The sequence below is a fragment of the Pelodiscus sinensis genome, chromosome 1, assembly GCF_052426305.1.
Source record: "Pelodiscus sinensis isolate ZL-2025 chromosome 1, ASM5242630v1, whole genome shotgun sequence".
NCBI classification, from domain to species: Eukaryota; Metazoa; Chordata; order Testudines; family Trionychidae; genus Pelodiscus; species Pelodiscus sinensis.
In genome coordinates this window covers 327855884-327881376 of record NC_143052.1, presented here as the reverse complement: position 1 = coordinate 327881376, position 25493 = coordinate 327855884, and the positions used below count along the sequence as shown (strand labels likewise).

At 47.1% G+C, this 25493-nt stretch overlaps 1 protein-coding gene across 2 annotated transcripts in view; it reads right to left on the bottom strand.

The window, feature by feature from the left end:
* The window catches only part of LOC102452024 (high-affinity choline transporter 1-like), a 46017-nt gene that overhangs the window by 9544 nt on the left and 10980 nt on the right, over positions 1–25493 (bottom strand). For both annotated transcript variants that reach the window (XM_089775751.1, XM_075919358.2), the window contains 4 exons: positions 20522–20677; positions 17728–17876; positions 5343–5486; positions 1040–1193 (listed from right to left, as the gene is read on the bottom strand). In XM_089775751.1, coding sequence (XP_089631877.1) covers positions 1040–1193; positions 5343–5486; positions 17728–17876; positions 20522–20677 — 603 coding nt within the window. The remainder of the gene's footprint in view (positions 1–1039; positions 1194–5342; positions 5487–17727; positions 17877–20521; positions 20678–25493) is intronic.

Here is a 25493-nt window from a genome sequence, read left to right as displayed (position 1 = left end):
TGAGCCCAAATCAGCTGATCTGGGCCAGCCACAGATGTTTAGTGGCTGTGCACACTTACATTTATGAGTCAACAGTGTGGCCTTGTAGTCAACAAGGCTAATGGCATATTGGGGTGCATTAGTAAGAGCATTGCCAGCAGACCTAGGGAAGTGATTATTCCCCTTTATTCAGCACTGGTGAGGCCACATCTAGGCTGTGTCTAGACTGGCAAGTTTTTCCGCAAAATCATGTGATTTTGCGGAAAAACTTGCCAGCTGTCTACATGGGCCGCTTGAATTTCTGGAAAAGCACTGACAATCTCATGTAAAATCATCAGTGCTTTTCCGGAAATACTATGCTGCTCCCGTTTGGGCAAAAGTCTTTTTCCGAAATACTTTTGCGCAAAAGGACCAGTGTAGACAGCATAGTACTGTTTTCCGCAAAAAAGCCCCGATCGCGAAAATGGCTATCGGGGCTTTTTTGCAGAAAACCGCATCTAGATTGGCCACGGACGCTTTTCCGCAAAAAGTGCTTTTGCGGAAAAGCAGCCTGCCAATCTAGACGTGATTTTTCCGAAAATGCTTTTAACGGAAAACTTTTCCGTTAAAAGCATTTTCGGAAAATCATGCCAGTGTAGACGTAGCCCTAGAGTATTGCATTCAGTTCTGAGCCTCCCATTACAGAAAATATGTGGATACACTGAAGAGAGTCCAGTAGAGGGCAACAAAAATTATTAGAGGCTGGAGTGCATGACTTATGAGGAGAGGCTAAAGGATTTGGGTTTATTTAGTCTACAGAAGAGGAGAGTGAGGGGGGATTTGGTAGCAGCCTTCAACTTCCTGAAGGGGGGTTCCAAAGAGGATGGAGAAAAGCTGATCTCAGTGGTGACAGATGACAGAACAGGGAACAATGGTCTCAAGTTACAGTGGAAGAGGTCTAGGTTGGATAGTAGGAAAAACTATTTCCCTAGAAGGATGGTAAAGCACTGGAATGGGTTAGCTCAGGAGGCGGTGGAATCTCCATTAGGATATTAATGGAAAGAAACAACTTTCGTGTTACCTGTAGAGACAGCTACTGCACCAATAAGAACAGATGGAATGACCATGAAAACACATCCAAACCCTGCAAAATAAGAAGTGAGCCTTGCTTGTCTGGATGAGGAAGCTGCGAGAACTCTTTGGAAATAGATCTGCCATGCAATACTTCCAAGAGCCTGAAATGAAGGCAAACGACTAAAATAAGTCATACATCAATATAAAGGGCTGAAGTATCATTTGTGATAGACCTTCATTTGTCTTCTCCTGCACCAGAATTTTCATAGCTCTATATGCTACATTATGTCTTCCTCTCTTTATCCCCCACCCTCCCAACTTTGTAGGACATAATATAATCACAGATTATGTTTTACATGCTGACACAACTTCTCCCCCTCTCCCCTGAAGTTTTCTGAAATGACACTAGTGATGGATAGGAGGAGTGCTGGCCAGCATTCGGTGACTAAAGGATTAAACTCAGGTAGCTAGGGGGTGTTGGTAGGAAGCCAGGATAGCCAATGGCAGATGGTGTTGAAATTTAAATTGAAAGGTATACTTGCCTGCTTTTTTCCTTTGTGTGAGCTTAAGCTACAAGCTGGGAGAAGCCGAATTAAATCAGACAGACTACCATGCCTACAAGGAATATTGGGCATGGAAATACAGAATGGGAAGCGACTGTCTAGGAAGGCGTACGGCAGAAAGGGATCTAGGGATTATAGTAGACTACAAGCTGAACATTAGTCAGCAGTGTGATGCTGTTGCAAAAAAGCAAACATGATTCTGGGATGCATTAGCAGGTGTGTTTGTGAGCAAGACACGAGAAGTCATTCTTCCGCTCTTCTCTGCGCTAGTTAGGCCTCAGTTGGAGTATTGTGTCCAGTTCTGGGCACCGCATTTCAAGAAGGATGTGGAGAAATTGGAGGGAGTCCAGAGAAGAGCAACAAGAATGATTAAAGGTCTAGAGAACATGACCTATGAAGGAAGGCTGAAAGAATTGTGTTTGTTTAGTTTAGAAAAGAGAAGATTGAGGGGGGACATGACAGCAGTTTTCAGGTATCTAAAAGGGTGTCATAAGGAGGAAGGAGAAAACTTGTTCATCTTGGCCTCTGAGGATAGAACAAGAAGCCAATGGGCTTAAACTGCAGCAAAGGAGGTTTAGGTTGGACATTAGGAAAAACTTCCTAACTGTCAGGGTATTCAAACACTGGAATAAATTACCTAGGGAGGTTGTGGAATATCCATCTCTGGAGATATTTAAGAGTAGGTTAGATAAATGTCTATCAGGGATGGTCTAGACAGTATTTGGTCCTGCCATGAGGGCAGGGGACTGGACTCGATGACCTCTCGAGGTCCCTTCCAGTCCTAGTATTCTATGATTCTATGAAATGGACTGGACCTGATAGTATGCATCAGTACAGCTCGAGAGTAGATAGAGAAATGTATATTTAGTCACAATCATGTTATTGTTCTTTGGTTTTTGTTTGGTTAAACTTCTCCATGTGCTTCCCCAGCTCCCCATTCACTATATCTAAGCTGCACCCAGAGATACTGTTTCTCTGTGTTTTAGTTTGTTTTTCTCAGTTGCTCTGTAACACCTAGTAACCAAGTATGCTTTATTAAGTATATCTTTTTGTTTTGTTAATAACAATCACCTTTTTTAAGGGGATGATTTGATTCTTGCATCGTGGAAAGTAGCAGGAGGTTTGTGTATGTGTGCCCAAAACTAAGAGGTCATCTATCAGAGATTGCATTTTGTTTTCTGTTTTTCTTTAAGCTCTCTTGTGGTAAAAGAGCTTGGGGGCATATCCCTCTGGAAGATGTTCAAGCACTTCTTCCTGGATTTCAGAAGAAGGTTTTTTTTGTTTGTTTGTTTTTATACTTGTTGGTGGAAGCCAGGGAATCTGTGACCTTGGGGAGTTTTTTTTTTATCAGAAGCCTATAAAGGCAAGGTGTTTAAGGTCTCTTTCGGGCCTCCACCTTCTGCACTTGACTGCCAGAGAGGGGAACAGCCCTGACAACACTTCTGATTCATGACAAATGCTATTCTGATGAAGATAGTTCCTCCCTGAGTCCAGACAATAGCAGAGGTTACTGCTGCTACTGCAGTCTTGAGGCTGTAATATTCCCTCTGGCTGTCACTCTGTCCTTTTGCAGGGAGGATGGTTGTAGAACTGTAGAGTCACAGATCCATTATCCTGGTTCCCATTCCTCTGTTGGCTTGCCTCCCTCCTACCCCATTCCGTTCCATTACAGGTAGGAAAGATCCCCTGAAAAACTGGGCATCTGTGGTGGGGCTTCCTCCATTCTGTAGCAGAACTGCCCTGGTTCCATTGTCTTTGTGGGAAAAAGATCAGGAGTTTCTTTGCCAACCACAGAGAGTATCTGGCATCAGAACTCCTCTGTTGTCATTTATCATTTATTATTTTTACAGCACCTAGTACACAGGACAAATAAGACTGGCTCTACTCCCAAAGACCTTATAATCAAGATTTAAACATGAGCTGAGGATAATAAACTGCCTGGAGAAGGATGGGCTGAGGCTGGACAAAAGTCACAGCCCTGTTCATCATTCAGTGTTATTATTGCTTCTTATTTCTTACACCTGTTTCATTCTGGCTCATTGGTTTAGGGGAATTAATCTTGGTTTCGGTCTGAGTGATTCCAGGTTCAAATTAATGATAAGCCCTTGTTTGTTTAGTTTGGAAAAGAGAAGACTGAGAAGGGACATGTTAGCAGTTTGCTAATATCTAAGGGTATGTCTACACTAGCTTGGTAGTTCGAGCTAGGTAGGCAAATGAAGCCCGGGATTTAAATATCCCGGGCTTCATTTGCATCTTCCCGGGTGCTGCCATTTTAAAATCCCCCTTAGTCCAAACTCCATGCCCGCGGCTACACACGGCACAGAGTAGGTAATTCGAATTAGGATCTCTAATTTGAACTACCGTTACTCCTCGTTCCGCCATATTTAAATCCCGGGCTTCATTTGCAACTCCGGTTGCCCTCATTTGCCTACCTAGCTCGAACTACTGAGCTAGTGTAGACATACCCTAAAAGAGTGTTACAAGGAGGAGGGAGAAAAAATATTCTCCTTAACTACTGGTGATAGGACAAAAAGCAATGGGCTTATATTGCAGCAAAGAAAGTTTAAGTTGGACATTAGGAAAAACTTCCTAACTAGCAGGATGGTTAAGTACTAGAATCAATTGCCTGGGTTGGCCATGGAATCTCCATCAATAGAGAAATTTAAGAGCAGGTTAGACAAACATCGGTCAGGGATGATCTAGATGCAGCTTAGTTCTGCCATCAGTGCAGGGGACTGGACTTGATGACCTATTAAAGTCCCTTCCAATTCTATGATTCCTTGGCACATTCACTCCTGCTGTTGAATGAGTGAGTACAGGAGAAATGGTCTGGCAAAATAAGAACAAACACAACCTTTGTCTGGTGCCTTTATGGGAATCTGAACCAAACATTTTTGGCAAGTTGGAAATGAAAGAGAAGTAGCTGTTTAATAGTTTTTCTTTTGCATTTCTAGGTTCTGTCTAGGATCTAAAGTAGCCAGACAACAATATGGTGAATAAGGTTCTTCTAATGGCACTTTCAGCTTGGTTAGTGGGAGGAGTCACGTTCTCTGTTGTTGTAAAACTCTAGTGATGTCAGTGGTTCTATGCCAGTTGAGAAACTGGCTGGAATGTATATTACATGTCTCTGCAATGCCTATTCTCTTAAAATTGACAGTCCAATTCTACAGTCAAAGTGGTGCAGGTAATTCTGATACACATCCTGATTTCTGGGGCCCATCTGAACTCAGTTTGCTCTTGGTGAGGTTCACTTGACATTAATGCACCATGATAAAGATTCATCCATAAAAAAATCTAAAATTCCAAAGTGTCTTTCTGTGCTCTATTCTACTGTGTAATGCTCAATCTCTATTATTGGGTTTATAGAAAGATGCTTTGTTTTTACTGATACTCTAGGACAGTGTTTCCCAAATAGTGCTCCGCAGGACCCGAGGGTTCTGCAAAGTCAAAGTAAGGGTTCCAAGAGAACCCGATCACTCCTCCTCCCAGAGCTGGTCTTTGGGGCGGGTGAGCCTGGTGGTCTCCTGGGACCACCATTTTCAAGAGGCTGCCGGCTGGTGCAGGCTTAGAGCCGGGCTGGTGGGTTTTTTTTCTTTTTGCTTGACAGTTCCTCCTCCCTTTTTTTTTTGGTTGACCAGTTTTCCCTTGAGGTTTTTTTTAAAAGGGGTTCTGTGGCCAAATAAAACTAGGAAACACTGCTCCAGGAGAACTATTAGAAGGAAAGGATGGAGAAAACAAAGATCTTACCACATACAAAAGTTCATCTAGCCATCTTCCAACATACTCAGTTTCCAGTTTGCCAATCCATGGTACTTGATAGAATTCATTAACAGCAGTATAATAGATGCTTTCAGTTGCAGAGTTCAGCAGTGCAAATGGCACACAAGTCCACTGTGTTGAGCATGAAAATAGCTATCAGCAAAAAAGGCTAACGTACACCAGTCAACATTTGTAACTTCTCTGTTTTCCCTATAAACCTGAAATTTCCCCGCTATATCATACCACCACCAAACCTTGGGATTCACAGAAATCTGACATTGCCGTTAATCTCTCAAATGTAATGTTAAGGATGGTGCTGGTGTGCGTAGACTGAGGCTGAGAAGGGAAAAAACTAGTCCTGTTTAACCTTTCCATTTAAACTTCTGTCTTGTTTTCAAAAGCTCTTTTTATATAGCTCACATGGGAGCGTTGTTCTTTTCGTTTTATAATGTGGGAAGTTGTTTTGCATTGCTGGGGTGCTACAAACCAATCTGCCTTAAATTGGGGAGCATGTTAGAGGACTCTTCCCTAAACCTGCAGAGAGGTTGCTGCACAGGCCCTCTGGGTGTCATACTCTGTTCTAAGACACAGCCTCGCTTAGTCCTGACCCCATGGAGTCATATCCTGTGCAGTTTACCCCAGCTTCTTGATGGGATACATTGCTATGGGGCTGGGAACAGCCAGTGGCAAATCAAAGGGAATCAATCCCATTTGACTCAAACAAACCAGAGGCTGAAATATTAATCATGCAGTCTCCAGCATGAGTAAGCAATGAGGATGCAATTTCCTCTATTTCCTACTGAAATAGATACTGGTAACTTAACACTGTTATAACCCAGAGAGCATTCTCAGTTTATAGGAAGAACTTCCCTCCTCCCTCGCCCCTTCAAGAATCTGGATGGGACTGACTCAATTAGAGAGCATTGTCCTGACCCTCTTTCTCATCGGCACATGAAGCTGCTGTCCTGAACATACTTAACAACTGAAGATTTACTTTTGCCTGAAATTTTTAAGAGCTCAATTTTGGCTATAAGGCCCATGGGGAGGTGGCGATACGAAGACACAAGCCTCGTAGAATACATAACTATGAGGAATGTTACTGGTACATTCCCCGTTACGTTGCACTATTGGGTTGTGTCTACGCTGCACCCATAGCTTGAAATAAACTACGCAATTTGAGCTACGCAAATTGTGTAGCTTATTTCGAGTCAATTTTAAAATAGCTTATTTCAAGATTTGTCACTGTCTACACTGCACTTATTTTTAAATAAATTGCTATTCCAAAACATCCCTTACTCCTCATGGAATGAGGTTGACAGGGATGTCGGAATAGTGAGCCTGGAGGGATACCGAAATAGTGCTGCAGTGTAGACGTAGCCATTCAGGCCTGTTGACAGGGGAGGAGGGGAAGCAGAGGGGGCTACTGCCCCAGCGTCCGGCAATTCAAAAGGACTAGTTGTGCTCCAAGCCACCACCAGTGATACTGTAGCACTGGTGGCTGGAGCTCCGGGCCCTTTCAGTTGTCACCAGATCACTGCCTGGTGTATTGCAGGCAGCTGTGGGGGTCGACTCAGGGAGATGGTGGCGTGGTGCGGAGCTGAGCTGAGGTCTGGCTGCCCCAGCCCCACCCATTCTGCCCAAGGTCTTGTCCTTTCTAGTAGTGCAGAGCTGCCCCCTCCCCCACTACTTTGCCCCAGGCCCGACAAGTCTGTCAGTCTCCCCACTACATATAGTGCTCTCCTTGTCAGAAGCTGCTGTGATTGTACTGTAAGGACGCCGGGAGTTCGGCAGGAGAGACCAAAGACCAGCCTCCCTTTTTAGAAGGCAGAGCTCCAGATTTCTGGGGCCGAGCAAGGATCTGATGGCAGGATCCTCTCACTTATAGCAGGATCTGTTTACTGTGCTATAATTGTTTAAGTACTGTAATGTTAAATATAAACTCTCTGGGCCTCAAGAACGCCTGCACAGAGCATTTCTCCTGGCTGGTGTAGATTTGGTGAAGGCATTCTTCGTCCTGCCACTTTGGGAGAGACTGGTGCAGATGTGGGTAATACTTGCATTCTCTGGACACATGTACAGCAGGTATTTCTAGCTATGTGCGTGTGTGTTTGTGGTGCCCAAAGGTTCCTGGAGCTGCCTCCTTCCTCACCCCACCTTCAGCATCCATTCTGGGAGCACAAACAATCTTGCCTAAATGGCTAAAGCCTTTAGAAGGAAGCTGTTTAATTTATAGCTGGTCTTCTGGGTCACCTTAGCCTGAGCTGCCAGTTAAGTGACTGGTGTTAATCTAGCCACCAGAGGGGGCCTATGCTGTGCCATAAAAGCAGTTGGGAGAACTGCATGAATTAAGCCTTGCAGAGTTCAAATAAAGTGTATCCTTTGGGTCGTAGCAGGCTTGCAACATTTAAGAAAAGGAAACTGAAGCCTAAAGTTCCCCACTTTGGCCTTTCTGGGTCTCTCTGCCTGAATTCCCTTGTGGCTATTTTGACTGTTATATTAGAGTAAAATGCTCTGAACAAAATACACGGATGCCAGATTCTGGCTGATGCTATTGCTACACCTGAAAAACTAGAGCCAGGAGTAGTATAGAACACATACTGCAGTGCCCTAAACGTAGCTGCTCCAAAACCCATGGAATCGCATCTCACATCATAGTATGCCAGAATTAGTTCCATGGAGTTACATTGGCATGCAGCCAGCATCAGAGAGAGGGGAGTCAGGCTGCCCGGAGTTAATATTTTGCAATATTGGTGAGTTGCTCCCATGTTGAGCCTTGAAGGAACATTCTGTGAAAGGGATTTGGGGTGGAGCTATGGGGTTGTGTGAGTTTTAGTGTCTTATTTACTACATATGGAATGCATCCTCTTCCCTCTTATTAATCCTGTCACAAGCAGAGATTGTGTAGGCACAACCTATGTCTCTAAACTAGGGAGTAGCTATTTTAAGCAACACGTGCAGCAAGCCAGAATCTGACCTTTCAGAGTTCCAGTGAGTGGTGCTGTTGTATTCAGTGTGGACACACAGCTGTAATCATGATTGGTTTCTAATTTGCTAACACTGAATACTGGTTTTGATTTAAACAGTTTTAATTTCAGCCTTTTAAGGTCAGCCCATCTAACTTCAAGGAAAAGCCTGTTACAGACCCCTTCATTACAAATTCAAATGCAACATTCTGACAGTCACCTGCTCATTCTGTGGGGATAGTTTTGGACGTCCACAAAAGGCTCCCTCCTGCAAACACTGTGGCTGTGTACAGCATTTCCGGAAAATCATGCCAGTCTAGACGTAGCCTGTATGTATGTGAATTAGTCCATTGGACTGCTCACCTGCGTTAAGTTCTTAGTGCTTGTAGGACTGTGCTCTGAAACCCACACCCTTCGTAGACCCCTGTGCCTGCCTGCGGACCACTGGAGCTACATATGGATGCAGCAATCCCACCATATAGAATTCAGTGTAGAACTGGGACATCAGGCACCTGTCCTGCAAACACTTAAGCACTGTGTGACGGGGGAACTTACCCCCGCACTCCCAGCCACGGGGACCGCGGCCCCGCGCCCCACGGGGAAGGTCAGCGGGGGACAGGAACCCAGCCCCGCGTGCCGGAGCCGGCGGGGCAAGGGGAACCCGGCGTGACTGGCGCGCATGCGCAAGACGGCGCGGCTGGAGCCCGGCCAGCATTAGGACCCAGGAGCGCAGGGCCGGCGCGCGGAAGGGCGGGGGCCGGCCAGACGCCGAGCGGGGAATTCAAAAGGGGGGAGGAAGGAGCAGCAGGGGAGGCTTGGGGAGAGCAGGGAGGATTCTGCTCTCAGCCTCCTCCGCAGGACCCGAGCAGGACCCCACCGGGAGCGGCGTGGAGCCCGGCAGCAGGAGCTGACTGCGCAGCGGGGACGCCTGGAGCGGAGAGGAACCGGACGGAGCCAAGCCCCACCAGGGAAGGAACGGCCGGGGAGCGGACCGGGGAGGATCCAGCACCGGAGCCGAGGCAGAGGCAGTGAGGCTGTCGGCCCTGGGAGGACTGACAGGGGGGGCCCGCGTCCAGGGGGACGACAGGATAGAGACCGGGATCGGGAGGTGCCAGGCACACGAAGGCGGGGACCCTCGGACTCGGGGAGGGGCGTGCCCGGTGGCCCCCGAAGAGAGACTCGGTTACACTGGTGGAGAATGTGGGTACTGCCCCAAGGGGAAAAGGGGGTGTAGGAGTAGTATAGTGTGGGTGCTTTAAAAAAAAAAAAAAAAAATATATATATATATATATATATAAAAAAAAAAAAAAAAAGGGGGGGGGGGGGACAGGGGTGCACCGTAGCGGATAGGGGTGCACCGTATGTATGGATGTATAAACCCAAAGGACGAGGTAGATTGAGGGCAACTGGGGTTACGGAGATGGATGCAGGGAAGCTGCTGGAGCGGCTGGCTGATAACCAGTGCCAGCAGCAGCAACAACAAACTCAGCTCCTCCAACAAATGGCTGAGCAACAGAAAGAACAACAAAGGCTGGTGAGGGAGTTAATGGAGCAGCAGCAAGGGCAGGTCGAGCGCTGGCTCCAGGCAGGGTCAAGGGGCCCGACAGGGGCCACGACGGAGGGAGCCGGCGTAGGGGCAGCCCTGGCACTACCCTTGAGGCTAGTGAAAATGACCCCGAGTGACGACCCCGAAGCGTTTCTCGTAACGTTTGAAAGAGTGGCCACGGCAGCCAGGTGGCCCGAGGAGAACTGGGCGACCCTGCTGGCCCCATACCTTACGGGCGCTGCGCAAGGGGCCTACAGGGGTCTGGCAGCACGAGACGCTTTACACTATCATAAAGTAAAGGAGGCCATCTTAGACCAGGCAGGGATCACGCCGGAGACGCACCGGCAGAGGTTTAGGGCGGAGAAATACCGGCCAGGCGAGCGACCGAGAGCGGTGGTACAGAGGCTCAAAGAGGCGGCCATGAGGTGGCTGGAGCCGGAGAGAAAATCAGCCATGCAAGTCGTGGAGATGGTAGTGTTGGATCAGTTCCTGCAGATCCTGCCCCCAGATAGTCGCCTGTGGGTCCGCCGCCACCAGCCCACTACCCTGGGAGAGGCTACTGCTATATTGGAGAATTACATGGCAGCGGCAGGGGGAGAAGAGAGGGTGGAAAGGGGTCCTGAAGGCCCTGGAGGTCGTGGGGAGCGCGGGAGAGCACGGCCCTCAAGGGCCCGCGGAGGCTGGGGCGCGCCACCCATACCGTGGAAAAGGTGGGGGGAGCCTTCCACCACACCCCCACCGGGACCCCCGAAGGAGAACCTGCCCCGGGAAAAGCCGACAGTCGCCCCGAGACCCCCGGAGGCACCGACACCCGGCGCCTGTTTCGAGTGTGGGCAAGAGGGACACTTCCGCAGAGACTGCCCATTCATGGACTGCTCATACGGGAGGGCCCTGATGGCCGACCAACGGGCTAGGAGCAGGGCCGACGACAAGATCACCGTACAGGTAGGCGTGGCAGGGAAGGAGGTATGGGCCCTCGTGGACACAGGGTGCAACCAGACGATGGTCCGGGAAGCGTTGCTGCCCCGAGGAGGTACAATGGGCCCGACAATAGCGATGCAGTGCATCCACAGGGACGTGAAGCACTACCCGACACAATGGGTCCTGATTACAGAGGGGGGCCAACAGCGGAGGTGCCGGGTGGCCGTGGCCCCGGGCCTGGCTTACCCCGTAGTGCTAGGGCGGGACTGGCCAGGACTAACACAACTCCTCCAAGAGTGGGGAAAGGTCCATCCCACCCAGGCGGAGAGGGCGGAGTCACGACCCCACGCAACAACGCCCCCGCGGGAGGCCCAGGCCGGAGACACGCCAAGCATCGATGATAGGGGAAGAGCGACGGCGGACGACCACGAGTTCGTACGGGAGCAGTGCGAGGACGAATCCCTGAAGCATGCATGGGAGCAGGCGGGGAATACGGCGGAACCAGACAGGACCGGCAAGAGGGGACCTCGTTTCGAGGTAAGAGACGACCGACTGTATCGGGTAGTCTGCCCCCCAGAGCAAAGAGGAGAGGTATGGCAGCTGCTGGTGCCAGCCCGGCGGCGGTGGCGAGTGCTGGAGGCAGCGCACGCCAACCCCTGGGCAGGACATTTAGGGAGCGAAAAAACACTGCAGCGCATACTGCAGCGGTTTTATTGGCCGGGGGTTCACAAAGAAACCAGAGACTTCTGCGACTCCTGCCCGGAGTGCCAGCGAGTGGCGGGGAAGAGTGTGGCGAGAGCTCCGCTGGTACCCTTGCCAGTAGTGGATGTGCCTTTTAGGAGAATAGCATTGGACCTAGTGGGGCCCCTCGAGAGGTCAAGAAAGGGCAACCGATACATTTTAGTATTGATAGACTACGCCACCCGCTACCCGGAGGCGGTCCCGCTCCGCAGCACGAAGGCCCCGGTCCTGGCCGAGGAGCTGGTTAAGGTATTCTCCCGGGTCGGGTTACCCCAAGAAATATTAACGGACCAGGGGACAAACTTAACAGGGCGAGTCCTAGCGGAGCTTTGCCGCCTACTTCGGGTAAAGCAGCTCCGCACATCCGTATACCACCCCCAAACGGACGGGTTGGTGGAACGTTTTAATAGGACCCTCAAAACCATGCTACGGAAGTTTATAGAACTAGACCCCCGGGATTGGGACCAGTTCCTCCCAGCCCTACTGTTTGCCGTGCGGGAAGTACCCCAAGCTTCTACCGGGTTTTCCCCGTTTGAGTTACTCTATGGGAGACAGCCTCGGGGCATATTGGATCTTATCAAAGAGGAATGGGAAGAACAGCCCCCCAAGGTACAAGGGATGGTCCCGTACATTTTAGGACTACGAGAGAGATTGAGAGCCGTAGGAGAACTGGCCCAGGGTAACCTCCGCAAGGCCCAAGCGAGACAAGCCCGCTACTACAACCGAGGGGCACAGGTGCGGACCTTTGCCCCGGGAGAGCGGGTTCTGCTGCTGCTGCCGTCGGCAGAATCAAAGCTATTAGCAAAATGGCAGGGCCCCTATGAGGTCATCCGGCAAGTAGGGCCCGTGGATTACGAGATCAAACTCCCGGACCGGCGAAAAGGGGCGCAAATCTACCATGTAAACCTGTTAAAAAGATGGAGGGAACGGGAAGGCCTCATGGTCAGTCTGCAGAAGGCGGAGCCGGAATTGGGACCCTGGGGAGGCGACATCAAGGACGCGGAGGAAGAGGCCCCCCTGGGAGCAGAGCTGATGGAGCCCCAGAGGGAGGGGATGAGAAGCCTGCTGCGGGAATTTGCAGACGTGCTGTCGACTCAGCCAGGCAAGACCACGGCAGGGTATCACCATATCCAGACGCCACCCGGACAAAAGATTCGAGAACCCCTCCGCCCGCTACCTCGGAAGATGTGGGACCCCGTGCAGGAGGAGGTAAGCAAGATGCTGCGGATGGGGGTCATACGAGAATCCCGGAGCGCCTGGCGAAGCCCCATCGTGCTCGTCCCCAAGCGGGACGGGACCCTGCGGTTCTGCATCGATTTCCGAAAGGTGAATGCCATCTCCCGAATGGATGCCTACCCGATGCCGCGGGTAGAAGAGTTACTGGAGAGACTGGGGCGGGCACAATACCTGTCGACATTAGATCTGACCAAGGGATATTGGCAGATCCCACTCATGCCCACGTCACAGGCAAAGACTGCCTTCGCCACGCCATCGGGACTGTATCATTTTATCACAATGCCCTTCGGACTAAACGGAGCGGCGGCCATCTTCCAGAGGGTCATGGACCAGGTGTTGCGAGACCATCAGGCATACGCCGCCGCCTATATTGATGATATCATCATTTTCAGCGCATCATGGGAAGAGCACCTGACACACGTCCGAGCGGTCCTGCAGGCGTTAAAAGAAGCGCGACTGACAGCCAACCCGGCCAAGTGCACCTTTGGCCAGGCAGAAGTGGCATACCTGGGGTATGTGGTAGGAAGGGGCCACTTGAGGCCGCAAGTGAACAAGATAGCGGCGGTCCAGAACTACCGGGCCCCGACCACGAAGAAGCAGGTGCGGCAGTTCTTGGGGCTGGCCGGATATTACCGCCGATTCATCCCGCAGTTCGCCACCATCGCGACCCCCCTAACAGACCTAACGAGAAAGGGTTACCCGGAAAAAGTGAAGTGGACGGAGCGGTGCGAAGAGGCATTTCAACAGCTGAAGCAGAGGCTTACCTCCGCACCAGTACTAACACAACCCGACTTCACTAAACCCTTCATCGTGCAAACGGACGCGTCCAATTTAGGGGTGGGGGCGGTCCTGGCTCAGGACCAAGGAAAAGGGGATAGACCCATTGTGTACCTGAGCCGCAAACTACTGCCGCGAGAACAACAGTATTCCACCATAGAAAAGGAAGCGCTAGCACTTAGGTGGGCGGTAGAAATGCTGAGGTATTACCTCTGGGGCAACACGTTCCGATTAGTGACGGACCATGCACCCTTAACGTGGATGCACAACATGAAAGAGGTTAACCCCCGGGTAATGAGATGGTACCTGTTTTTGCAGCAATATTCATTTATAATAGTCCATCGGGCGGGGCGAGAGCACTCAAACGTAGACTTTCTGTCCCGGTGTGTTGAGAGAGAGGAGGTAAAAAGAGAGACAAGAGAGACTAGGGGGGAGGGGTGTGACGGGGGAACTTACCCCCGCACTCCCAGCCACGGGGACCGCGGCCCCGCGCCCCACGGGGAAGGTCAGCGGGGGACAGGAACCCAGCCCCGCGTGCCGGAGCCGGCGGGGCAAGGGGAACCCGGCGTGACTGGCGCGCATGCGCAAGACGGCGCGGCTGGAGCCCGGCCAGCATTAGGACCCAGGAGCGCAGGGCCGGCGTGCGGAAGGGCGGGGGCCGGCCAGACGCCGAGCGGGGAATTCAAAAGGGGGGAGGAAGGAGCAGCAGGGGAGGCTTGGGGAGAGCAGGGAGGATTCTGCTCTCAGCCTCCTCCGCAGGACCCGAGCAGGACCCCACCGGGAGCGGCGTGGAGCCCGGCAGCAGGAGCTGACTGCGCAGCGGGGACGCCTGGAGCGGAGAGGAACCGGACGGAGCCAAGCCCCACCAGGGAAGGAACGGCCGGGGAGCGGACCAGGGAGGATCCAGCACCGGAGCCGAGGCAGAGGCAGTGAGGCTGTCGGCCCCGGGAGGACTGACAGGGGGGGCCCGCGTCCAGGGGGACGACAGGATAGAGACCGGGATCGGGAGGTGCCAGGCACACGAAGGCGGGGACCCTCGGACTCGGGGAGGGGCGTGCCCGGTGGCCCCCGAAGAGAGACTCGGTTACACACTGCACAACTCTAATTGAAATGAATAGGGTCACTCACATGAGTAAAGTCACTGCAATGGCTAGATAATGGCACCGAAAGTACAATTACACATTGTGTAGATTATACCAAGTTGGGAGTGCTTTGGAGGACAGGTTTATAATTCAAAATGGTCTGGACAAACTGGAGACATGGTCTTAAGTAAATACGATGATGTTCAATAAGGACAAATGCAAAATACTCCACGTAGGAAGGAACAATTAGTTGCACACATACAAAATGGGAAAAAACCAGTGGACTGTTTGGGGCAGGTGCTCCAGGCCCTGCACTTGGGGGGGGGGGGGCTCACAGGGCAAGGTGGCCTGGGGGATTACCAGGAGGGGCTGGCTCCAAAAGCAGGAGCTGGGTTCACCCCCGCACTCACTAGCAGCAGCAGGAGCCATCACAAGTGGAACGACCCAGTCCCAGACTGTTCTATTCCGCCATTTCCCAGCTGGGTTGCTTTGCTTCACTACAGAATGGCGTGGAAAGAGGCGGGATGGGACAGAGCAGGCGTGGGGCTTGGGGAAAGAGGGGAAATGAAGAATGGGTGAGGGAAGAGCACGGGTGGGTGGGGACAAGGCCTGTGGCAGAAAGTGTGTGTGGGGGGGTTGTTCCAGACCCCACTCCTCCCTAGGGAGGTTCTGGAAATGACTGCCTAGGAAGGAGTACTGCAGAAAAGGATCAGGATGCGGGGGAGGTGGTAATAGTGAACTACAAGCTAAATATGAGTCAACATTGTTGCCAAAAAAGCAAACATTATTCTGGGATGCATTAGCAGGAGAATTGTAAGTGTGACACGAGAAGTCATTCTTCCACTCTCCTCCACACTGATTAGGCTTCAATTGGAGTATTGTGTCCTGTTATGGGTGCCACATTTCAGGAAAGATGTGGAAAATTGGAAAAAGTACAGATAAGAACAGCAAAAATGGTTAAAGGTCTAGAAAATATGGCTTATGCAGAAAGATTGAAATAAACTGTGTTTGTTTAGTCTAGAAAAGAGAAAACTGAGAGAGGACATGATAACAGTTTTCAAATATTAAAAGGCTGTTAAAACGAGGAGGGGAAAAAATTGTTCTTCCTAACTTTTGGTGATATGACAAGAAGCAATGGGCATAAATTGCAGCAAGGGAAGTTTAGGTTGGACATTAGGCAAAACTTCCTAACTGTCAGGATGGTTAACCACTGAAATAAATTTCCAAGGGAGGTTGTAGCATCTCCATCATTGGAGATTTTTAAGAGCAGGTTAGATAGACACCTGTCAGGGATGGTCAGATAATACTTAGTCCTGCCATGAGTGCAGGGCACTGAACTAGAGGAACTCTTGACGTCCCGTCCAGTCTATGGTTCTATGATTCTATGTTCTAATGGAATTGAATTGTTTTTTAAGCACCATGGGGCAAGGATTATTTAGTCTTTTCTTTAAATGTTCACCTAACTTTGGGTACCTGAAAACATCATTTCTAAATTTTCCAATGTATGTGTTGTCCCCCCCCCCATCAGAGTTTGCTGAATTTTTTTTTAATGCCTAAATGTAATTAAATATATTTATTTTTTAAAACTGTACTTTTGTATAATATTGTTTTGAAGGGAGGGGGCAGTGCTGAGATATTTATGAGTCTAAACAATATACTGCCTGAGAAACCTGTTGCTGTTTTAATGCTGACATTCAGAAAAAGCAGTGTTCCAGCCTTGCAGAAAGAATAATTGTTTTCTAATAAATTCTGACTTTAAAGTGGTTTCTGGCACTCATGCACATTCTGGTCTGGGGAAACATCTTGAAAAGACTTGGAAAATTTGGTCTTTTGAGGAATTAACCTAAAAACTGTAACACTACAGCCTCATAAAAGAATGATTGTTTACCCTGTGCTCTGCTCAAAGCCTCATTAAGGTTTTTACGTATGATTTATGCTGTTTTGTAATTCCTTTAGTAAACCAAAAGAAGCTGCTTTTGAGGAAAAATTTGCCAACTGTCTACACTGGCCACTCAAATTTCCGCAAGAACACTGACTTCCTACTGTCTGAAATCAGTGCGTCTTGCGGAAATACTATGCTGCTCCCGTTCGGGCAAAAGTCCTTTTGAGCAAAGCTTTTGCGCAAAAGGGCCAGGATAAACAGCTCAGATTTGTTTTGCGCAAAAAAGCCCCGATCGCGAAAATGGCTATCGGGGCTTTTTTGCGGAAAAGCGCGTCTAGATTTGCACGGATGCTTTTCCGCAAAAAGTGCTTTTGTGGTAAAGCGTCCATGCCAATCTAGATGCTCTTTTCCGCAAATGCTTTTAATGGAAAACTTTTCCGTTAAAAGCATTTGCGGAAAATCATGCCAGTCTAGACGTAGCTATGAGTATTGGTCTTAATTAGACATACTGAAAGATCCTTGGAGCTTGAGAATGTGGGTCAGACTCTGATCTTAGTTATACCCAGAATGTATGAGGCCAAATCCTGTTTTGGACTGAGTAGGTTTATTTTCAATGGGATTATTCCAGATTTTCATTGATGTAAGCCATCAGAATCTTGTGAACTATGTGTGTGTCAGCTGCTTTTTCTCAAAGGAGCATGAACTTGAACTATTACCTTCTGTTTGGATTCAGCTGTTTTCTGAGAATTCATTAATTAGCTCCTTTCCCCTCCCCCCCAGGCAAATTCCAAGGTTTCTGAGCTGCCCGGGATGTAAAACTAAGGCTGTCACCATATATCATAGTCATTAAGGATTTTATGGCAATTTCACAATAGTAGCAGTGTTAGTCCCAGTGACTGGGTCAGTTCCCAGTGGGACAATTAGTACAATCGAACTACATTCATCCTCTCTCTAGTTTCAGTTTTAGCTGGTGCTTTCTCTTTTTCTCCGAACCATTGTGTAGCGTGGGCATATACTGTTAAACAGTTGCCACCATCTGCTCTAGAAGGGCTGCACTGGAATGGTGGGTAAAATGGGATTGGTTTTATGTCTCTGTTTCACATTCTGTATGCAATGTCCTGTGGAGCAAAGGTTACTTTTTAAGGGTTTTACTTACATTGTTATTTAACCAGGCTTTACCTTGTCTACACTTCACTTTAAAATCACAGAAATGTATAGGTCTTACCAGGCTGACCATCATAAAAACCAGCTGTATCACATCAGTGTAGGCAACTGAATTTAGTCCTCCCAGTAAAGTGTAGAGTACAACAGTAGATGCTGAAATGATGATTGCTAAATAGCCTCTGATATCCAAGATCACACTCATTGTAGCCCCTGCAAAGAAAGACAGCTTTACACCTATACACACGCGCACACACACACACCCTGCAATCAGTACTCCCGGTACAAGCCAAAACTCAGTGCAAGGAGTCTTTATGCAAATAATGGAGCAGAAATTATCATATAGTTGAAAAATATATTTTAAATAACATGGTGGGTTTTAAAACCAAATATTAGTCCTGTGGCACCTTAGGATATGTCTGCACAGCAGCGTTATTCCGAAATAACAAAGAGCACATCTACACTACAAGCCTTTATTTCAAAATAATGTTGAGTTGGAGGACTTCTTACTTTGACTCCTGTAGCCCTCATTTCATGAGGAGTAAGGGAAGTCAAAGGAAGAGTGTTCTTCCTTTGACTTCCTGCAGTGGGCACAGCACCAAAAGCTGAATTAAGTTATTTTGACTTAAGCTATGCAATTGACGTAGCTAAAATTGCTTAGCTTAATTCAACTTTTGCCCTGCTGTGTAGACATGCCCTGAGAGGCTAACAAACAAATACATGTTGGCTACGTCTACACTGGCCCCTTTTCCGAAAGGGGCATGTTAATTTCACAGGTCGTAATAGGGAAATCCGCGGGGGATTTAAATATCCCCCGCGGCATTTAAATAAAAATGCCCGCCGCTTTTTTCCGGCTTTTAAAAAAGCCGGAAAAGAGCGTCTACACTGGCCCCAATCCTCCGGAAAAAAGCCCTTTTCCGGAGGATCTCTTATTCCTACTTCAAAGTATACCATACCAGATGCTTGAGAGGAAGATGGAAGAAAACTTGAAATTGTGGAATGTCTTGCTCATATGGAAAGGTCCTTAACCCTGCCAGTTGGAGGCTGACTAATGTCTTGCAGTATGAGGCTTATCCTTTCAAAATGTTTATTTTTTGGAAAAAATCTCTTTATGAGCATGACGCTAGATATATTTGATATTCATATCTAATTATTTTCTAACTCTGGTTAAGCTCTGGTCCTCAGTGATATCTTGTGATAATGAGTTCCACAGCTTAAATGCACATGGGGTAAAAGTATTTCCTGTTATTAGGATTTCATTTGTTGTCTTGAAATTTCAATTTCTCCTGTATTATGGAGAGGGAGAATAGAAGTTCTTAACCTACCTTAAAGTCTATGAGACCTACCTTCTTTAGATCTTTCATTAATTTTGTTTGCTTTTATCATGTCCTTGTTTATTCCCTTCCCCTTTGGGGTAAACAATCTTTTCATTCTCTCTTCACAGGTAATTTTTTCCTGGCCCTTAATTATTTTCATTGCTTGTCTCTGAAAACTCTCTTTCTAAGTATTCTTGGTAAAAACATGCCAACAAACTGTTCCCGTTTTTCTATCTCCCAAGGTAATACTTTTCTACATCTCAATTTTTCTATTTCCTTTTTTGTCACTTTCTCTGGTCACTCTCATTTTCTGTCTGTCATCTGCTTCCTCATCTTTATGCTCCTGTTCCCACCTCTTTCACTCTGTCTCTCCTATTTCCTCCTCAATCCTCCTTTCTCATTTCTTTAGATGTCCACTTTATATCCCCCTCTGTCACTCTTCTTTTCTGTTCCCTTCTCACATCTTCCGTCTTCATCTCTCTTTTGTCCTCCCTCAGCTCCTCTTTCTTATTAAGACTTCTGCCACAGCTTCCCCTTTCTTTCCTAATGATAATGACCAATGTCACTGTGTTAAGAGCACGGCTGTTTCTCTGCTTTCCCCTCTCTGCTTCTCCATTGTGTCATTTTGTCCCCACTTTTCTCTCCCTCATGGGACCACACCTGTGCTGTAGCATTCAGAATCCAGCAGCTTGTAATACACTTGGGCTAGCTGCCACTTTGAGGAGAAAGCAAATTTCCCTTTATTATCATGCTCTGAGAGAGGGGCACATTGGACTAACGATTTCCTACTGATGTCAAAGGCAGGGTTGCACTGGGTGGAAGTATGCAGTAGCTAAATGTTTTTGTCATTATTTGTTCAGTACCTTATCATCACATTCAGCATCACCGAGGGGGACAGGATTCTACCTTTAACATCAGAGCTATTTCGACCCTTTGTCATTCTTCCTTTTCAGTCCTCCTTTTCCCTACCTCTCTTCCTCTCGCTCTCCATCACCATTTTTGTTTAATTGAACCCTGAATTTTCCACTGGGAACAAAACTGTTTTGATGGGGAAATTTTGCCCTGCCCTAAGTCACATTGAAAGTTTCCTTCACAAATATGAGGGCTACAAATCTACTTTATAAAAATATGAACGCTTAAATTCTGCCACATCTGAATGTGTCATATGGGGCCACAACATGTTATAACATGAAGGTAGCCAGATGTATGTCACCCTGGCCCTCGGGGAACTGCTGACCAACAATAGAACAAAATTAACCCCACCCTTATATTAAGTAAAACACTACAGTATTCTTTCTGCACTAGTAGTCCAAATACTCTGCAGCAGTAGTTCATATAATCCACCTTACAGTTGCATCTTTTGTGCACAATATTATCAGATTTTTTGCTTATTTCCCTATTATGGCTTAATAGTTGCATTCTCTGTGTATCTGCATAATCACTATAAGGATCAAGAGACTAATTACTCTAAAAAAAGCTACATGATGCAAGCGGAAAACGAAGTCTGTTCTGAATGTGTGCATGTATAAGATTTATACTTACCTAAAGCAGAAAGTATAGCTGCAAACCAAAATACATCTCCTATCAATGTTGGAAGAAAGAGAAGGGTTCCCATAGTGTTCCCATAGGTTTCTTGGAGGGGGTCCATCATTGTCACATAGCTTTTGGACCGCATTGGCTTTACAAAGAAGAGGCCCCCTAGCAAAAACCAAATGGCAAGGTGAATTATTTTAAGCAGCCTAAGAACAAAAAAAGGATGGGACCCTATTGTGCTAGATGCTAGATGCCATACAGCCCTGGCCTCAAAGAGCTTATAATTAATCTGAATAGACAAGAAAGACAAAGGATAGGAAAAGAGATATAACAGGCAGAGTGAACAATATGGTGGCTGCAAACTGCATGGTAGTTTTATTATTTTAATGCATTTTAATTATGCATTTAATTATGCATATATTATCTCCTGGTCAGAACTATTCCATCTTTCTAGAGGACATCAGCATTGAAACTAAGAACAATCCATTATATTATATCCTTTCATTAACATTTTCCTAATACAAAATTGGATGATTTCTCCTTTCCTCCCCCAACACATTCATAGGGCACTATACCAAGTTGTTGTTTTTTTACTATAAGCCCATAATTACATTGATTTTTCTTCAGAGTAGAGATGAAAGACTAGTTTAGAAGCTCAGAAAGTCATTGGTGTGTGTGTGTGTGTGTGTGTGTGTGTGTGTGTGTTTGAATGTGTGTGTGCACACACATGTGTGCACACATAGAAACCGAACATGACAAGAGCTTAAAGTTGACTCCAATCCAGAATTTTTCAGATCGTCCATAATGGTACTAAGAGGATATATGTGAATATTAGTCATGGAAGAAATCCAAACCATGGGGACTCAAGAGACTACCACCCACCGCAAATGGTGGAGAATGCAGACAGTTTATGCCTGATTCCCAGGGAGGGAGGGGGAACACAGAGGGAGATAGAGCTCAACAACTCTGAGCAAGATGGAGCCTGAGCAGTGGGGTAAGTGTCTAGTGGAGCTGCAGCAGCAGCAAGTGACTCAGCAACAGCAGTTCCAGCAGCAATGGATCACCTGAGAGCAAGTTCACATGATGCAATGGCAACTGCTGCTGAGGAAGATGATGAACCAGCAGCAGGAGTTCCACAGGGAGGTGCACAATGGATTGTGCCAACCCTTTGCTCCTCAGGAGTCCCTACAGAGCCGCATGCTACCATAGTGAGTCCACTCCCTACTACCCATGAAGCAAAATAAAATGGACCAGGCAATGACTCTGAGGTCTTTTAAATTATCTTTGAACATGGACACCTACCTGTGGGTGCTCCAGGATTGGAGCACCCACAGGATAAATTAGCAGGTGCTCAACACCCATCAAGGTCCTCTCTCCCTCTAGCACCTCTCGCCCTCTGGCATCCCTGCAAATAATTTCCTAGCCCTCCCTCCCAGTGCAGCATTCAGGATGCTCCAGGAGGGAGGAGGAGGAGAGGGAAAGGGGTGCACTTGGTATAGGAGGAGGGACAGGGGCTTGGAGAAAGGGGTGTAATGGGGGTGTGGAGCAGGCTCAGGAAGAGGTGGGTGGGAGGGCTTGAGAGAAGAGATGGAATTGGGGTGTGGCAGGAGCAGAACAGGGGTGGGAAGAGGTGGGGTAGAGGCGAAGGGAAAGGGTGAATTAGGGGTGGGGCCTGGAGCAGAGTGGGGATGTCAACAGGGTATGGTTAATGGAGAGTTTTCTAGAGGTCGAAAAGGCCACTAGAGACTGAATTCCTCAAGGCTTCTTCAGAGTGGTAACTCCCACTTTGAGGGTTTCAGCTTTGGAGTTGTCCTCCAGGATGCTCAGGCCAGCCCATAGACTATGGAAAGAAGGGACAGGAGGGTCAGGCATGGGCATGACACTACCAATGGGTCTGGGCCCAGCTGTTTGAAAGTGCTCCTCCCACACAGCCTTTCTGTGTGTGCTTTAGGTGAGAGAAAATTGCTCCTTACTGCCCTGAGTGGCAGCTGTGCAGCAGCAAAGGGACTGCTATGGCCCCCCTTCATGCCTCTGTCTTTGGCTGAGACACCCATGGAACATAAGAACGGCCATACTGGGTCAGACCAAAGGTCAATCTAGCCCAGTAGCCTGTCTGCCAACAGTGGCCAGCAACAGGTGCCCCAGAGAGGGTGGACCGAAGACAATGATAAAGCGATTTGTCTCCTGCCATCCCTCTCCAGCCTCTGACAAACAGAGGCCAGGGACACCATTTCTATCCCCTGGCTAATAGCCTTTTATGGACCTAACCTCCATGAAATTATCTAGCTTCTCTTTAAACTCTGTTATAGTCCTAGCCTTCACAGCCTCCTCTGGCAAGGAGATCCACAGGTTGACTACACGCTGTGTGAAGAAGAACTTTCTTTTATTAGTTTTAAACCTGCTACCCATTAATTTCATTTGGTGTCCTCTAGTTCTTCTATTATGGGAACTAATAAATAACTTTTCTTTATCCGCCCTCTCCACACCACTCATGATTTTATAGACCTCTATCATATCCCCCCTCAGTCTCCTCTTTTCTAAACTGAAAAGTCCCAGTCACTTTAAACTCTCTTCATACCCTTTCCAAGGCCAAAATATCTTTTTTGAAGTGAGGAGACCACATCTGTACACAGTATTCAAGATGTGGGCGTACCATAGTTTTATACAGGAGCAGTAAGATATTCTGTGTCTTATTTTCTATCCCTTTCTTAATAATTCCTAGCACCCTATTTGCCTTTTTGACCGCCACTGCACAGTGTGTGGAAGTTTTCAGAGAAGTATCCACAATAACTCCAAGATCTCTTTCCTGATTTGTCGTAGCCAAATTAGCCTCCATCATACTGTATGTATAGTTGGGGTTATTTTTCCCGATGTGCATTACTTTATACTTATCCACATTAAATTTCATTTGCCATTTTGTTGCCCTATCACTTAGTTTGGTGAGATCTTTTCGGAGTACCTCACAGTCTGCTTCTGTCTTGACTATCCTAAACAGTTTGATATCATCTGCAAACTTTACCACCTCACTGCTTACCCCTTTCTCCAGATCATTTATGAATAAGTTGAAAAGGATTGGTCCCAGGACTGACCTTTGGGGGACACCACTAGTTACCCCTCTCCATTCTAAAAATTTACCATTTATTCCTACCTTTTGATTCCTGTCTTTTAACCAGTTCTTGATCCAAGAAAGGACCTTCCCTCTTATCCCATGGCCATGTAATTTACACAAGAGCCTTTGGTGAGGGACCTTGTCAAAGGCTTTCTGAAAATCTAAGTATACTATATCTACTGGATCCCCCTTGTCTGCATGTTTGTTAACCCCTTCAAAGAACTCTAATAGATTAGCAAGACATGATTTCTCTTTACAGAAACCATGTTGACTTTTGTCCAACAAATTATGTTCTTCTACGTGCCTCTCAATTTTATTCTTTATTATTGTTTTGACTCATTTGCCCAGTACTGATGTTAGACTTACCGGTCTGTAATTGCCAGGATCGCCTCTAGAGCCCTTTTTAAATATTAGTGTCACATTGGCTACCTTCCAGTCATTAGGTACGGAAGCCGATTTAAAGGATAGGTTACAAACCACAGATAAGAGTTCAGCAATTTCCCATTTGAGTTCTTTTAGAACCCTTGGATGAATGGCATCCGGTCCCGGAGATTTGTTAACATTAAGTTTTTCTATTTGTTCCAAAACGTCCTCTAATGACACTTCAATCTGGTACAGTTCCTCAGATTCATCACCCACAAAGGACGGTGCAGATTTGGGAATCTCCCGAAAGTCCTCAACCGTGAAGACTGAAGCAAAGAAATCATTTAGTTTATCTGCAATGGCTTTATCGTCCTTGATTGCTCTTTTTATATCTCGATCGTCTAGGGGACCCACAGGTTTTTTAGCAGGCTTCCTGCTTCTAATGTACTTAAAAAACATTTTGTTATTGCTTTTTGAGTTTTTGGCTAGCTGTTCCTCAAAATCTTTTTTTGCTTTTCTTATTAGATTTTTACACTTGATTTGACAGTGTTTATGTTCCTTACTATTTATCTTACTAGGATTGGACTTCCACTTCTTAAAAGATGACTTTTTGTCCCTCATGCTTCTTTTACATAGTGGTTAAGCCACGGTGACTCTTTTTTAGGTCTCTTGCTATGTTTTTTAATTTGGGGTATACATTTAAGTTGGGCCTCTATTATGGTGTCTTTAAAAAGTTTCCATGCAGCTTGCAGGGATTTGGCTCTAGTCATTGTGCCTTTTAATTTCTGTTTAACTAACCTCCTCATTTTTGTGTAATTCCCCTTTTTGAAATTAAATGCCAGAGTGCTGGACTGCTGAGGTGTTCTTCCCACCACAGGAATGTTGAATGTTATTATATTATGATCACTATTCCCAAGTGGACCTGTAATGGTTATCTCCTGGACCTGATCCTGCGCTCCACTCAGGACTAAATCGAGAATTGCCTCTCCCCTTGTGGGTTCCTGCACCAGCTGCTCCAAGAAGCAGTCATTTAAGCCATTGAGAAATTTTATCTCTGCTTCTCTTCCTGAGGTGACATGTACCCAGTCAATATGGGGATAATTAAAATCCCCCATTATTATAGAGTTCTTTATTTTGGTAGCATCTCTAATCTCCCTCAGCATTTCAATGTCAGTATTGCTGTCTTGGTCAGGTGGTCGGTAATATATCCCTACTACTAATTTCTTATTATTGGAGCATGGAATTACTATCCATAGAGATTCTATGGAACATGTTGATTCATTTAATATTTTTATTACATTTGATTCTACATTATCTTTCACATACAGTGCCACTCCACTACCCATCTGGCCTGCTCTATCCTTTCAATATATTTTATATCCCAGTATGATTGTGTCCCACAGACATGCCTATTATGTCAATCTCCTCCTTTAATACGAGGTACTCTAGTTCACCTATCTTATTAGTCAGACTCCTAGCATTTGCGTAGAAGCACGTTAAAAATTTGCC